The following is a 12,717-nucleotide window of genomic DNA, read 5'->3' as shown; positions in this document are numbered from 1 at the left end:
TCTGGTGATGAATATGCAAGGAGTATAGAGGAAGAAGTGCAAATTTCTTTTAAAAATTGTAACAGTGCAAATATATGTGCAAAAACTATGTTTTTTGTGTTTGTACCTCTGTATATTAATACCAGCCAAGATTTTTATAGCTAGTTTTACCACCACACAAATTATTACAGACAAGTCACAGCCCCTGAAAATACAGGTCTTTTAAAATATTGATTTGGGTTTTACAACTAGAGTGTTAAGAGTGCAGCTCTACACTGAGTGTATTACTAAGATACACTCAAAGAATAGTGTCTTCTTTTGAAATGATAAAATGTTTAGCTAATATATTTTTCCATCTTGGAGCTAATTAAGCAATAACTGTAAAGGGAGCATGTGAGGCAATAATAATTTCTCATTGCGCTGATTAAATCTGAAGCCATGAGCAGCTGCTCTACTTAAGTTATGTAGGATTCCCCCCTTTGGCATATAGTACTCTGCACAGTGAGATTATAAAGACTTGAGGGACTATTTTTGTTGTTGTTTTATGAACTGTTTTTGTTTGCGTGTTTGTTTTTAACTTTTCGTGTGGTGGTTTGAAATAAAATAATTCATGTGAGTTAGAAGGACATGAAAGTAAAGAATTTGGAATTTATCAGTTAATCCGCTCAGAAAAACATCATGGTCGCATGCAAATTTCTGGTATCTGAGTCACTGCATTCCCTTTAATGTTCCATTAGATCTTAAAAGAGTTTGCTGTAAATGTTAACAAGAGTTCCTGCAGGGGGATTCTCATCAGTAGCTTCCTCATACGCATCACAGAAACACTAACATGAGAGCAACTCTATGGAAATAACCTACATTTTTCACTAGTCTGATTTGGATGTGTTGCTGGGCAACATAAGGTAGCAAAAGGGTTATATGTAGTCTCTGTAAATATGTGTAGGATCTATGTCAATTTTCAGGTAAAGAAAATAGTTTTTTAGACAAACAAACTAGACACAAAAGTTGAAAACCCTGAAGTAGACGGTAGTGAAAAGAAGTTATTGAAAAAAAGAATTGGAGAAGACCCAAAGATGACGTATCCTGTTTGATTTTTTTGTTTCTGGCTGAAGGGCTTTGTATTTTGAAACAGGCTTTTGTGTCTCAGTACTAGTTCTTTTAAATACTTGGGAGTGTGTTTGAGTGTGTCGACATTAATGTACTACTGCCTGATAGGTTAAGGTTCCTTTTAAGTGAGAGCTTTGTTCTTCCTAAATAGCTCAGGTCAGTTGTGCAACATACCCCTACCGTTTAAAAAAAAAAAGAAAGAAAGAAAGAAAAAAGTGCTGAATAATCCCAGATGGCTGATGCAAACCTGCAGAATTTGCATCATCATTCAGCAGGAGTAACTTGGTATGACAGGAGCTTAAATACAAGCCCATGCGGAAGCAGAACTGGTTTCCAATGACAAGGCAGCACCAGCCTGTGCTGGGAGAGTTCAGATGTTAGGGAATAGCATTTAGATTTCAATGAAGAGTGAAAATACACCTTGAATGGTTTACCTGTGTGTAGGACCAGCTTGGAAGGCATTGGAAAGACACGGAGAGCAATTAGCTACTCACAAATAGAGGAAGAAACCTTGAGCGTCAGCCACAACTTTTTTTTTTTTAAAGTTTTGTTTGTTTTGAGTGTGCTGATTGCTAGCATGTTTAGGAAACCTGCTGTACCTACAATCACTAATAGAAGCTATGTGGAGGGGCAATCTAATGGCAGGTTGCCTTCTATGGACAGCAAAGAGCCAGTCCGGGAAGAAAAAGTAGTGCTGAAGAAAAAAGTAACTTTGTTGAGAGGGGTATCCATTATAATTGGTACTATCATTGGAGCAGGAATCTTCATCTCTCCTAAAGGAATTCTGGAGAACACCGGCAGCGTGGGAATGTCCTTGGTTGTCTGGACAGTGTGTGGTATCCTCTCACTGTTTGGTAAGTTAGTCAAAGTTTATAATTGCTCCTTTGGGACAGCTGGTGAATTACTCTCTCCTTATTTTTGCTATTGGATATCAAAGCTCAGTCTGATGCTTGAGGACCAATAAGACTATGGATACTTATTTGTTATTTGATAGGCTCTCTCAATGGTACAGTTGCGTGCAATCTATATTGCCTCTCTCATGAGCATTATGGCATAAAACTCTAATGAAGGGCTTTATGAAGACTCTAAGACCAAACAGTGTTTTTAATGCATCCCTAATATATCAGGAGAGGGAAGTATCTATTACTGTATTGTGAAATGTGGTATATGTTTGATGTTTTTGTTTTAAATGTATGGATTAGTTTACAGCATGCTTGCAAGGTGCTGGCAGCTGGAGAGATGGGCTGGTCATTTTGAACACCTGTGAGATGTTTAAACAGCTTTTCTCAGTTCCCTGCTCATCTGATCCAGTTGAATAACAGAAACATTTACTGGCAAGAAACTGAATGAAATTAAAACTTTCTGCAACTGTTTTTCACTTCATTTATCAGTTCACGATATATTATGAAAGACTGCATCCCCAAAATTGAGGAATTTCGAAACAAGCACACAGTGTGAACTTTGTCTTCTGGAATGCATTTCGCTATAATTTTTGCACATTTTCATTAGTAAAAGTATTAGAACTCCTTATGAATGCCAGTTTATTTGTCTTGTTGTATAAAGAGCTGCATTCACAGTGGATATCAGCACCCTTGATTATGTGGAACAGAAGGTCTATTCACCAACTTAATGAGTTAAACACAAAAAAACCTGAGCAACTGACACGAATACTGGCTTTACTTAAAATCCAGACTACTTGTTTCTGGCATGTGGTAAAGAGGGAAAACACTAAGTAGCACGTGCCTGCTTAATAGATGGGACGTGAATTTTGCCTTGGGTAAATTGGCCAGGAACATTGATTGTTATGAAGGAATACAAAGAATGAAAAAGAATGTTGAAAAATGTTAGGGCCCCTTCTCATCAGAGGTTGAATTTATTTCATTAGAGAAAAAATATAAGACACAACAATAATTTGCCATCGACTCTGAAGGTACTCCCTAAGACCCACACCTTTTTCTTGAAGTAAACACTTCAAGATCCAGTTATATGCTGGCCTTCAGATAAAACTAAAGACACAACCTTGCCTGAACACAGGATATTTGAATTTAACCTTCATAGTTATATGGTACATGAACAGAGTGATTAAATATAGTACATTATTTTTTCCCCTCTGCCTTTATATGTTGGGATAAGATGTCATACATTTTTCACGTCATACACATGTAAAATGTCATACATTCATGTTGTGATATGTTGTGATAAGATGTCATACATACTATTTTTCATCACCAGTGGTCTTGGTGATGCTTGCTGATTGCAACATTACAACAGCTTCTTTCAGACTGATTCTGTCTTACAACCTTCCAGATAAAGTTGGCAAGAAAAAACACATCAACTGGTTTCTCTAAATGTGATTCTCCAATCACTTTAGGTAGAATATCAGTTATATTAATTAATACCACACAAAGACTTCAGCAGGGCCCCAAATCGAAGCAAGTGCGATATGCATAGAGTTTTTAATAAACACGTTATAATGGCTGTAGAATACATCCCTATGAATGAAAAAAATGTATATTATGTAGTGCTTTCTCTATTGTCAGACTATATCACAGGCAAGTATGTATGTGACCAAGAACACTGGGCATACGATTGGTTTTGAGTGTTGTGCTGCTTTGAAAAATGTGGTTTATACCTTAAAATGCTACAGCATTGTTTGCTGAGGGACTGCATCCTTGACCACTGCATATATATCACTGATCATAACACTGCAAGCCATGATTTATTAAAACCATATAGTTCTATTGATTCTGTATTCCTGCATGTTACTAAACCATTTATAACGGTATTTATGAGATACACCTCTCCTTAACTAACGTTGTCCACACATGGAGCTGAGAACATTTGATCTTCCTGGCTAAAAGACTTTGTTCTTCTGCTTGGGGTCATCTTGTGCTTTGCTCTTCTGTCAGTGGCCATGTCTACATGAGATTACTGTGTGTGAATGATTACTGTGCATTAATTTAGTACTTGCATAAACAGATAGTAAATAAATATGGAGTAACCCAAGTTACTGTACAGTGGTGCTAGTGAATGCCTTCTTTTTGATGCTACTGTGCCTAATACTACTCCACAATAGCATTGCATCACAGTTTTTGCCATGCAGCACTCTGGTGCACTAATATTGGGCTACTGCACAGTCAGGGTCTCATGTAATCATGGCCACTGATTGACAAATTTGGACAGGAAGACTTATGACTCTTAGGTCAGATTGGAAAAGACTGTGCCTTTCTCTGTAGCATGTGGTCTGGTCTCCTTCTTGTATTCATCCAAATGCATGTTAAGCAATTACTTCTGTCATAGCATTAGCAGTAGTCTAGGTTCCTCTATTTTTACCTGTGGGATGTTACAGGGTGTTTTTTGGGTTTCTGGTTTTGTGCTTTGAAATTGTCTTTGTGGGTTTGAAGTGGTCATATTGGGAATTCCTTGGGTAACAGTTTGCCTGAAAATACAGTGGTCCAGGAGACCCCTTTCAGTTCTTTGTTCTTATGCTCCTAAGTCCTTATAGTGGCTACCTACTACCAAATGCTGCATGAAGGGTGAAGAAAGCAGGTGGCAGTCTTAGCGAATGCTCCAGTGGTATGGTACCATTTTTTCTCAAATCCATTTAAAAAAGGAACAACCATTCCTGACTTTTGCAGGAACAGACTGCCACGACACCAATATTGTTTTATATTTTATTTTAGCAAGTGTAAACATGTTGAAGACTGTGTTCTCCTATTCTATTGAAGAAGAGTCCTCCTGTTAAGGGGGCATGAAGGCCCTCTATGATTAAGACAGAAATGCAGTTTAGGAGTGCATATCAGACTGTGTAAGTGCTGAAAAACTTGATTTTGGGTGTTGGTTAGCCAGTGTGCACGAGGAATTCATAGATATTAGGGTCGGAAGGGACCTCAGTAAGTCAACCCCCCAGTACTAGAGTAAATTAACAGTACTCGCAAGTACATTGCTGTATCAAGAGTGCGTGCTTCCTGACATTGTCTCATCAATATGTTTCACAACAAGGGTTAAAAGTGTACAATTTCCAGGCCTTTGTCATTTCAGTAGGGTCTGAACCAATGATGTGTCATCCTGACGGGACTTGTGTGATAGGTAACCAGACCCATTAGCATGACACAGCATTTTCATTTACCTGTTCACTATGAATTGGTTGAGCAATGAAACATTGTATCAACAAATAAGCTATTCAGTGTCTTAGGATCAAATGTAATTGAATACATTACATGCACACATTATTTGAGGCTGCTTGAATTAATGAAAAAAAATTGAAGAATATCTAAGATTTAACAAGCTCTACTATTTACCCTGTTCCTACTGTTTGTTAAACAACATAATATAAATACATTTTTCATAGGTGCACTCTGTTACGCGGAACTAGGAACATGCATCAAGAAATCTGGAGGCCATTACACATACATCCTGGAAGCCTTTGGACCATTACCTGCTTTTGTTAGAGTCTGGGTGGAACTGCTTATAATACGGTGAGTCTCCTGTAGGTTTTCTTAACCCTTGTTGTTCCAATGTCACTACATTGAAACACAGCAAAAAAACTTGATTGGTGATGGACAGAGATAGTCTAATGCATTTTGACTCTCAGACTTTATTCTGCTTCAGAACTGTTTTCTGTTTGGTTTGCCAGCACTGACATTTTGGTTTGCAGACTCTCTCTCTGTGTCTTCTGGAAAAAACCCCAAATCAAACTAGTTTTCATTCAAGTTCAGCTACAGTACTTGGTTTTATGGCTATGATGTTACAAGGCTTATCCCATATTAGTAATATTTCAGGTACCCATGTAGTAAATAATAATAATAATAAATTCAGATAGGACTTCTCTTTGTACCCCTCATGTGTTTGGAACACATGACTATGGAACTGACTATGGCAACATATGATCCCCCTGTTCAGCTTTTTATATTTATGCCTCTGTCGCATAGCACAACCTTTTAAGATTTGAGGCACCCCTCAATAGACTCCAGGAATCCCTCTGAAAATGTCTGCTCTTAGTTTTCGCTTGTGCTTTTTACAACAGATAAATACTAGAGTGGTAATTCTGTTGCAGAGAACTTAGACCACAGCAGGGCAGAACGTTTTTGACACTCTGGATTCTTATTTGAAATCTCTGGGTTTATCTTGTGATTTGCACACCTAACAGTATTAACATTATGTGGCACCCTGTGGTACCCTTGAAAGGGTCTCAAGGCACCCCAGAGTGCCATGGCATACTGGTTGAGAATTACTGACGCGGCTAGATGCAATAAAGGATGAAGAGCCATGAGGGTACATGGTCTGACTCCCTAGTAGTAAGGCTCAATTATAACAGATTTATGCTTCAATATTTCTACTTCTTGTTATGGTCAAAACAAAAAATAGCAAAAGTGCTTGGAAATTTAAATGCAGCAAAACAAAACAAATTAAATGGTGGACTCTGATCCTGGAAAAATGGTATAACTCTATTAATTGAGTTGGGTGAAATCCCAGTTTCCTGGAAAGGGAGTTTTATTGTACTGGTTTTCAAGAAAGGTTTGAAAGATAAGCAAGAATCTTATCACCCTGTAAGTTTGATAGACATTTAAGCTAAAATTTTTGGGTGCCATTTGTTATATCTTCTCATAGCATGGGTAAAAGGGGAAAACATATTACATGAACATGAGACCGGATTTAGGGAGAGATATTCCACTATTGATAACATTCCATTCTTCAATTTTTGAAGCATAATTTATACGCAAATGCACAAATCAGCACTGTGTATATCACATTTGTTGATTTGTTAAGAACCTTTGATAGTATAGATAGAAGTAAACTTTGGGAAAAACTGATAAATTATGGGATTGACCCTTCTCTTTTGCATTTGTTGATAAAATATTATAAAGATACATGGGCCCAAGTTAGGTGGGGCTTGAAGGGTGAACTCGCACAAAAAATTCACATACAAAGAGGGGTTAGACAAGGATGTATTTTGGCCCCTGGTTATTTAATCTTTACATGAATTATATTATTGGAAATATGTAGGATGCACATTTTCATCCCCCAAAATTATAAGCAACCCTGATTCCTATTTTAATGTATGCAGATGACACTGTTATACTGTCAAGAAGTCCTATTGGATTTGTAATTGGAGAGCAATTACAACTTTTGAGCATTTTTGTGGACAAAATAATTTAAAGATAATTTATGATAAATCCAAAATATTGTATCGGGGAAGTCATTTGATGAAATATCCATGGAATATAGGGGGAACCAAACTTGAAGTTGTCAAAACCTATAGATATTTGATGTCCTAGGCACAGCTTCTCCATCAAGGAAACATCATATACAGTCAGCTAAAATTAAGGCAACCCAACTGGCTGTGGCTATAAAGAAATTTTATGAAACCACAGCAGGGTGATCAGTCCAAGCTCTTATATCAGCGTACAAAGCCAAAGCTACCTCTCAGATCTTATATGGCACTGAAGTATGGGGTTATGTCTCTAGTAATGATGTAGACATACCTCTCTTCTGGCTCTTCCTCCCTCAACTCCTGCATCTTTTCTGAGATTAGAGATGGGAATTGATTCTATTTTAACTAATATTATTATTAGAGTGGCGGGATTTTGGTTTAAAATCCTTCCCCTTTTACCATCTCATCTGCTTAAATTATGCTAGATAGAAGATGTTAATTATGCCCCTCCTCTCCATTCACCCTGGTTAGCTTTTCTTTCCTGCATTTTTGCACTTTCTGGTATGAGATACTACCTCAAAGAAAATGAAAGATCTTTCTCCCCCATCAAAAAGGTTCGAGCTTTCCAGAGGATACGATATACTGCCAGGCAGAATGATTTTGTAGTGGCTAGGGCTACTCGCATTGTCCCTTTATATACACTTTGGAAATTAGATTAGTGGGGAGAAAGGTATCTACAGTTGGATCTCAATAATAAATGGCAATTCTCTTTGACTAGACTCAGGACCGAACAGATGCCCACAGCTGTTCTGGTTGGACGTAGATTTTCTATCCCAAGGGCTAAAAGATGTTGCCCAGTCTTGTCTAGGAGTTGTGGAAGCTACTGTCCACTACGTGTTAGAATGTTCTTTATATAATGATATAAAAAGAACCTATTTATTACCGTACCTCCAGAAATTGATACACTTCTCAGACGGAGAGCAATTAATCTGGCTTTTGCAGCAAACAAATCCAAACGTAATAAACTGTTTCACAATTTGTGCTTACAAGGCTGAGGAGATAAAGCCTAAATATCCTTTATTACTGATATGAGTGATACATTTTACATTTTAACATTAGGCTTGATTTTATTGTCTCCATTGTATAACAATATTATAGTTTCATGTCTTGATTTACTACTATATTTATATTAATAAAATGTTTTTATGTTGGTGGGCTCTATTTTTAGTATAATACTTGTAGTTTGGTTACTTTGTTCAAACTTATTTGTATTATGGGTTATGTCATTTTTGGGAGCATGGCATTTAGCCAGAATCCTAAAACAAATTAAAGATTTGGTTCAGTCCACAAGATACATGGCAGTTTAGGCTCTGTCATGTTTAAACTAATTCAGTATTTTTACAACCAAACTTTTATAGAAAATCTTGTAATGATGAAAACCAGTAGAAATATGTTTAAGTTAAACAGGATTATATGGAAATTGCTGGAACACTCAATTAAACTTCACAGAATACCATCCTGTTGATAGAAACTAAATTGCCCTGTGGAATTTAATATAAAATATTCAAGATATAAAATTGTATAGGACAATTTAAAAGTTCTGTGGTAAAGTTATTAATCTCCACAAAGCCTTTTCCAAAAGGGAACTTTGTCTCTAGAAAGAAAAATATTTTCTTAACATTGCAAATCAGCCCAAACGTCACACATTATGTTGGATCAGACTGCAAGAGAGTAAATAAAACTATCTAAAGAACATTTCTGGGTTAGCTGAGTGATCAGTGATACTGGCTCTCTCATTCACACACAGAGGAATATAATAACACTCAGTGCCTGCTTGCCCTCTCACGTCAATTCAAACCTGGTATTATTTTAACTTCAGCTAACACCTTATTTACACAGGTGTAAATGAGAGAGAAATAAAGCTCCTAGAATTTAGACAGTGGACATTTACATCAATTGAGATGTACAGAAACAGACTGAATGTCAGATTAGAACTTCTAAAATTTCACACGCAACTTCCTTCCTCAATTCCACCTCTTTCTTCCAGAGCTTTGCCTAGGCTTTTTAGAGACCTCTTAAAAAGAGACAGTGATAGCTAGCTGTGTCACCATTATTTTTACACCCACAAAATAAGCTTGCAGCGGCTCTAGGAAAGTCTTATGGGCTTTCATTTTTCTGGGGCCTTTGCTAAGAGTTGCAATCCGCAAACAAAGAAATCAGTGGATCAATGTTACAGAGCTTTTTTTGCATTATATGAACGAAAAGATTATATGAAAACAATTCCAAGTTCTGAAGAGCTTTTGTTTTCACTAGCAGGTATAAAAAAGGTTAATACCTTTTGATCAAGGTATAAATAGCATGATACCATGTGAGTGGAAACTTGCAATGTGCTGCCAGCACATACCATTTTTCTAAAAACTGGTGCAGCTGGCAGTATGTTCTTGTTCAACTCATGACTAAAAGCCTATTAGCAGCTACCATCTTTAAATGCTGTGGTGACTCCTGCATAGTTTTAAAGCTTAGTGGTAACGTGGCTCTAGGGGAAAAAAAACCTCCGTAATTGCAATAGTGAAGGGAAGAGTACAGTGAGAAATTCATTTAAATATGATGGTTGGTAGGACAGTTTAAATGTCTCTTAGATTTGTAACAGTTCCTAAAATGATTGTGGGGGGAGGAAATGTTTGTTCTTGATTGTGGCTGCTCCAAGATCCTGTGGGTGTGTTAACACTGCAGTCTCTCACAGGGAAAAGGGCTTAGCTGAGAAAACTGCGTGCAACATTTTTGATTAAAAGAACTAATACACTTACAGGCCTTTAGTTCTCTCAGTGGCAGCCAATTAGTTTACAGCAGTGAGAATCAGAAATACAATTCTACACAGAAATTTAGCAATATGGTTCTATCTGTAAGCTATAACAAGTCTGTTCCCTTGGCTGGCTTTCAGATTTAATGATTCAGGGATGTTTTGACATCATTCTCGTTCCTTGTTAATATTTATTAGGCTTAAGGCCGGTCATGATGACAACAAAGGTTCTCATGACATCAGTGGGTTATTATTTTTAAAAGAAAACCAAAGTTACTTGGTGTTCTTCCTGTCTTTAACCATGTTAGTGCACGCTAGAATTTGTAAACCTTATGTACTACATTATCAATTCACATGAAGCTTGCACAACAGTGACTAATTTGCTGGTTTGAGAAGTAGGAGGAAATAAGTCCTGCAAATCATATTTGAAGTGGCCACATGTTTTTGTTACTATTTTATTCTGCTTTGTTTGTAGGTGAATTGCTTAACTTGATAGGTAACAGGTTCCCCATTGTCACAGGCAAAGAGTTTCTCACTGTCACGTAACACTGCAAACACATTCCAAGGGTTGGGGGGAGTACATTTGTATTTGATATCTGGTGACCATTTAAAAGGACGGTTGCAGTCTCCATAAGTTATAGCAGCTTGTAGATACTCTAACTTGTGCCAAGCGCCAGCCCCAGCATTGAGGGATGTAGCAAAGCAGCTTCCCTTCTCAGCTATGCTGAGTTTGAGCAAATTTCCTTCCCAAAATGTTTATAATCTTAGGTACAATTTAATCAGCAATCACAGTCCTGAGATAAAGCAGCACAATGTTCCTGTATATATGTTGTCTATGCATTGCTATAGATTAACCATAATTTCTTGATTATTTCTTTCTGTCTACTTTAGGCCTGCTGCTACAGCAGTAATATCCCTAGCCTTTGGACGTCATATTTTAGAGCCATTGTTTATGCAATGTGAAATCCCAGACCTTGCAATTAAGTTTATTACAGCAGTTGGCATCAGTAAGTATCAAACTTGGGGTTGCAGGGAAGGGTAAAGGTGTTAAAGTAGAAAATAATTGTACGTTAATTAGATTATCAAGTGATGTGAACCATTACAGAATTACTTTGCATTCAGGGCCTGCAAGGGTACGTGTGCATGTGTGTTTCTGTGTGCACTTGCCCATGCCCATGCCCATGCCTATGCCCATGGACACTATTGTGGAAAAAAATATCAAGTCATAGTAGTTTCTATATCAGGGCCTGATCTTATCCCAACTTCAGTCAATGGTGAAACTCCTGTCTACTTCCGGTTTCACTCTTAAGGAAGTAAGTGAGTAAATGGCAAAGAAATGGAGGAGCTATGCCAAGTTGTAAGTGCTCTGTCCAGGTTTTAGGAGATAAGAGTGCCAAGAGTGAGGCCAGGAAGCAACAGGCTACTTCTGATCGGTGCAAAGGCTGCATGAAATCATTAACACTGATCCTGCTCACTCCCAGTAAAGCTGTCAAATCCCATTACTTTCTCTTTATTTTAGCTAAGTGATGAATCAGATTCTTTTCTTTCAGAGCAGGTGTTTTTCTCAGTGCAGGTATTACAGAGTAGTATGAATACACAGTAGGAAAAGCTCATCCTACTCTTTCTTATTTTGCAATTGGCACCTGCGTTACAGAACTCTGGTTACTTCTTTTGGAACCAGGGTTCAAGTTCCTTGGCAGTGCTTTACAGAATAGCTAGTTTGGCAAATTCCTAATAGAGACATAACTACACTGGTAAACCTATGCCTTGTGTTGGCATTGTAAAATCAACTTTTCAGCAAGTGAAGCAAGCCTTTATGGTGGTATGCAGATGAGCACAGACATTTGGTTCCATGGGGACAACTAGCAGCAGCACACCTTGTACCGCTGCTGCTTGTCTCTGGGGAACGCCTGTGCTACGTGCCCTCTGGCGTGTGGCAGGTTACCCCGGATGGGGTAGGGGATGCTGGGACCAGCAGCTGTGCTGGCCTCAGCAGCCTGACCTGGGATCCTGGGGGCTGGGGAAACTGAGTGTGCCTCCTGCCAGCCAGGCTCCAGTTTTGGGCAGTGTGTGCTGCCTCCACAAACACCACCCTGCTTTTTTTCTACCTGGCTTTTTTTGACCCTGGGATCTCCTTAAACGAATCTCCCCCTCCCCTGCTTCCGGTGCTGCAAGTAGCAGTGTGGGAAATGCCAGAATCTGCAGTGTGTGGCGCTGCATACCTGTGGTGCCACATATTGCATGGCCACGCTTGTTCGGACGCAGCCTGTGGTGTCATAAAAGTACCATTTTGCTGGTATGTAATGTTTCATGTGTCTACACAAGGGATTTCTGATGACCCAGCCACGTCCATCAGGGTTCACACTTCTTTATTCCTACCACCGACACAGCTACACTGGCAGAAGTCTATAGTGTAGACTTCTGTTGTGTGGCCCTAATAAAAGATTGTTCATTTTAATTTGGGAGCTAATATTTAAGAAACAAAAGGCCTGGAAAAGGGGAATTGGGGTGTGCTTAATAATCTAAGCCATGCAAAAAGACACTTATTTTACATAGGCAATTCAGTCAAATAATTTCTTATTTAAAGTGTGGGATGTGGTTTGACCTTGACAATTCCAGTCTCCAGTGTAATGAAATTTGTCATTTGTGGAAGTTCTTCATTGTAGACATTTTCTCC

The 12,717-nt window shown here is 38.2% G+C and overlaps 1 protein-coding gene across 1 annotated transcript in view; it reads left to right on the top strand.

Annotated features, from left to right (window-relative positions):
- The first annotated feature begins 962 nt into the window (after positions 1-962).
- SLC7A11 (solute carrier family 7 member 11) overlaps positions 963-12,717 on the top strand; it is a 95,572-nt gene continuing 83,817 nt past the window's right edge. The window contains exons 1-3 of the mRNA XM_019522098.1: positions 963-1,940; positions 5,438-5,564; positions 10,932-11,047. Coding sequence (XP_019377643.1) covers positions 1,664-1,940; positions 5,438-5,564; positions 10,932-11,047 — 520 coding nt within the window. The 5' untranslated portion in view covers positions 963-1,663. The remainder of the gene's footprint in view (positions 1,941-5,437; positions 5,565-10,931; positions 11,048-12,717) is intronic.

The sequence above is a fragment of the Gavialis gangeticus genome, unplaced genomic scaffold (assembly GCF_001723915.1).
Source record: "Gavialis gangeticus isolate Ggan-Ray unplaced genomic scaffold, GavGan_comp1, whole genome shotgun sequence".
In the NCBI taxonomy this organism is placed as follows: domain Eukaryota; kingdom Metazoa; phylum Chordata; order Crocodylia; family Gavialidae; genus Gavialis; species Gavialis gangeticus.
This window is presented reverse-complemented; position numbering and strand designations above follow the sequence as displayed.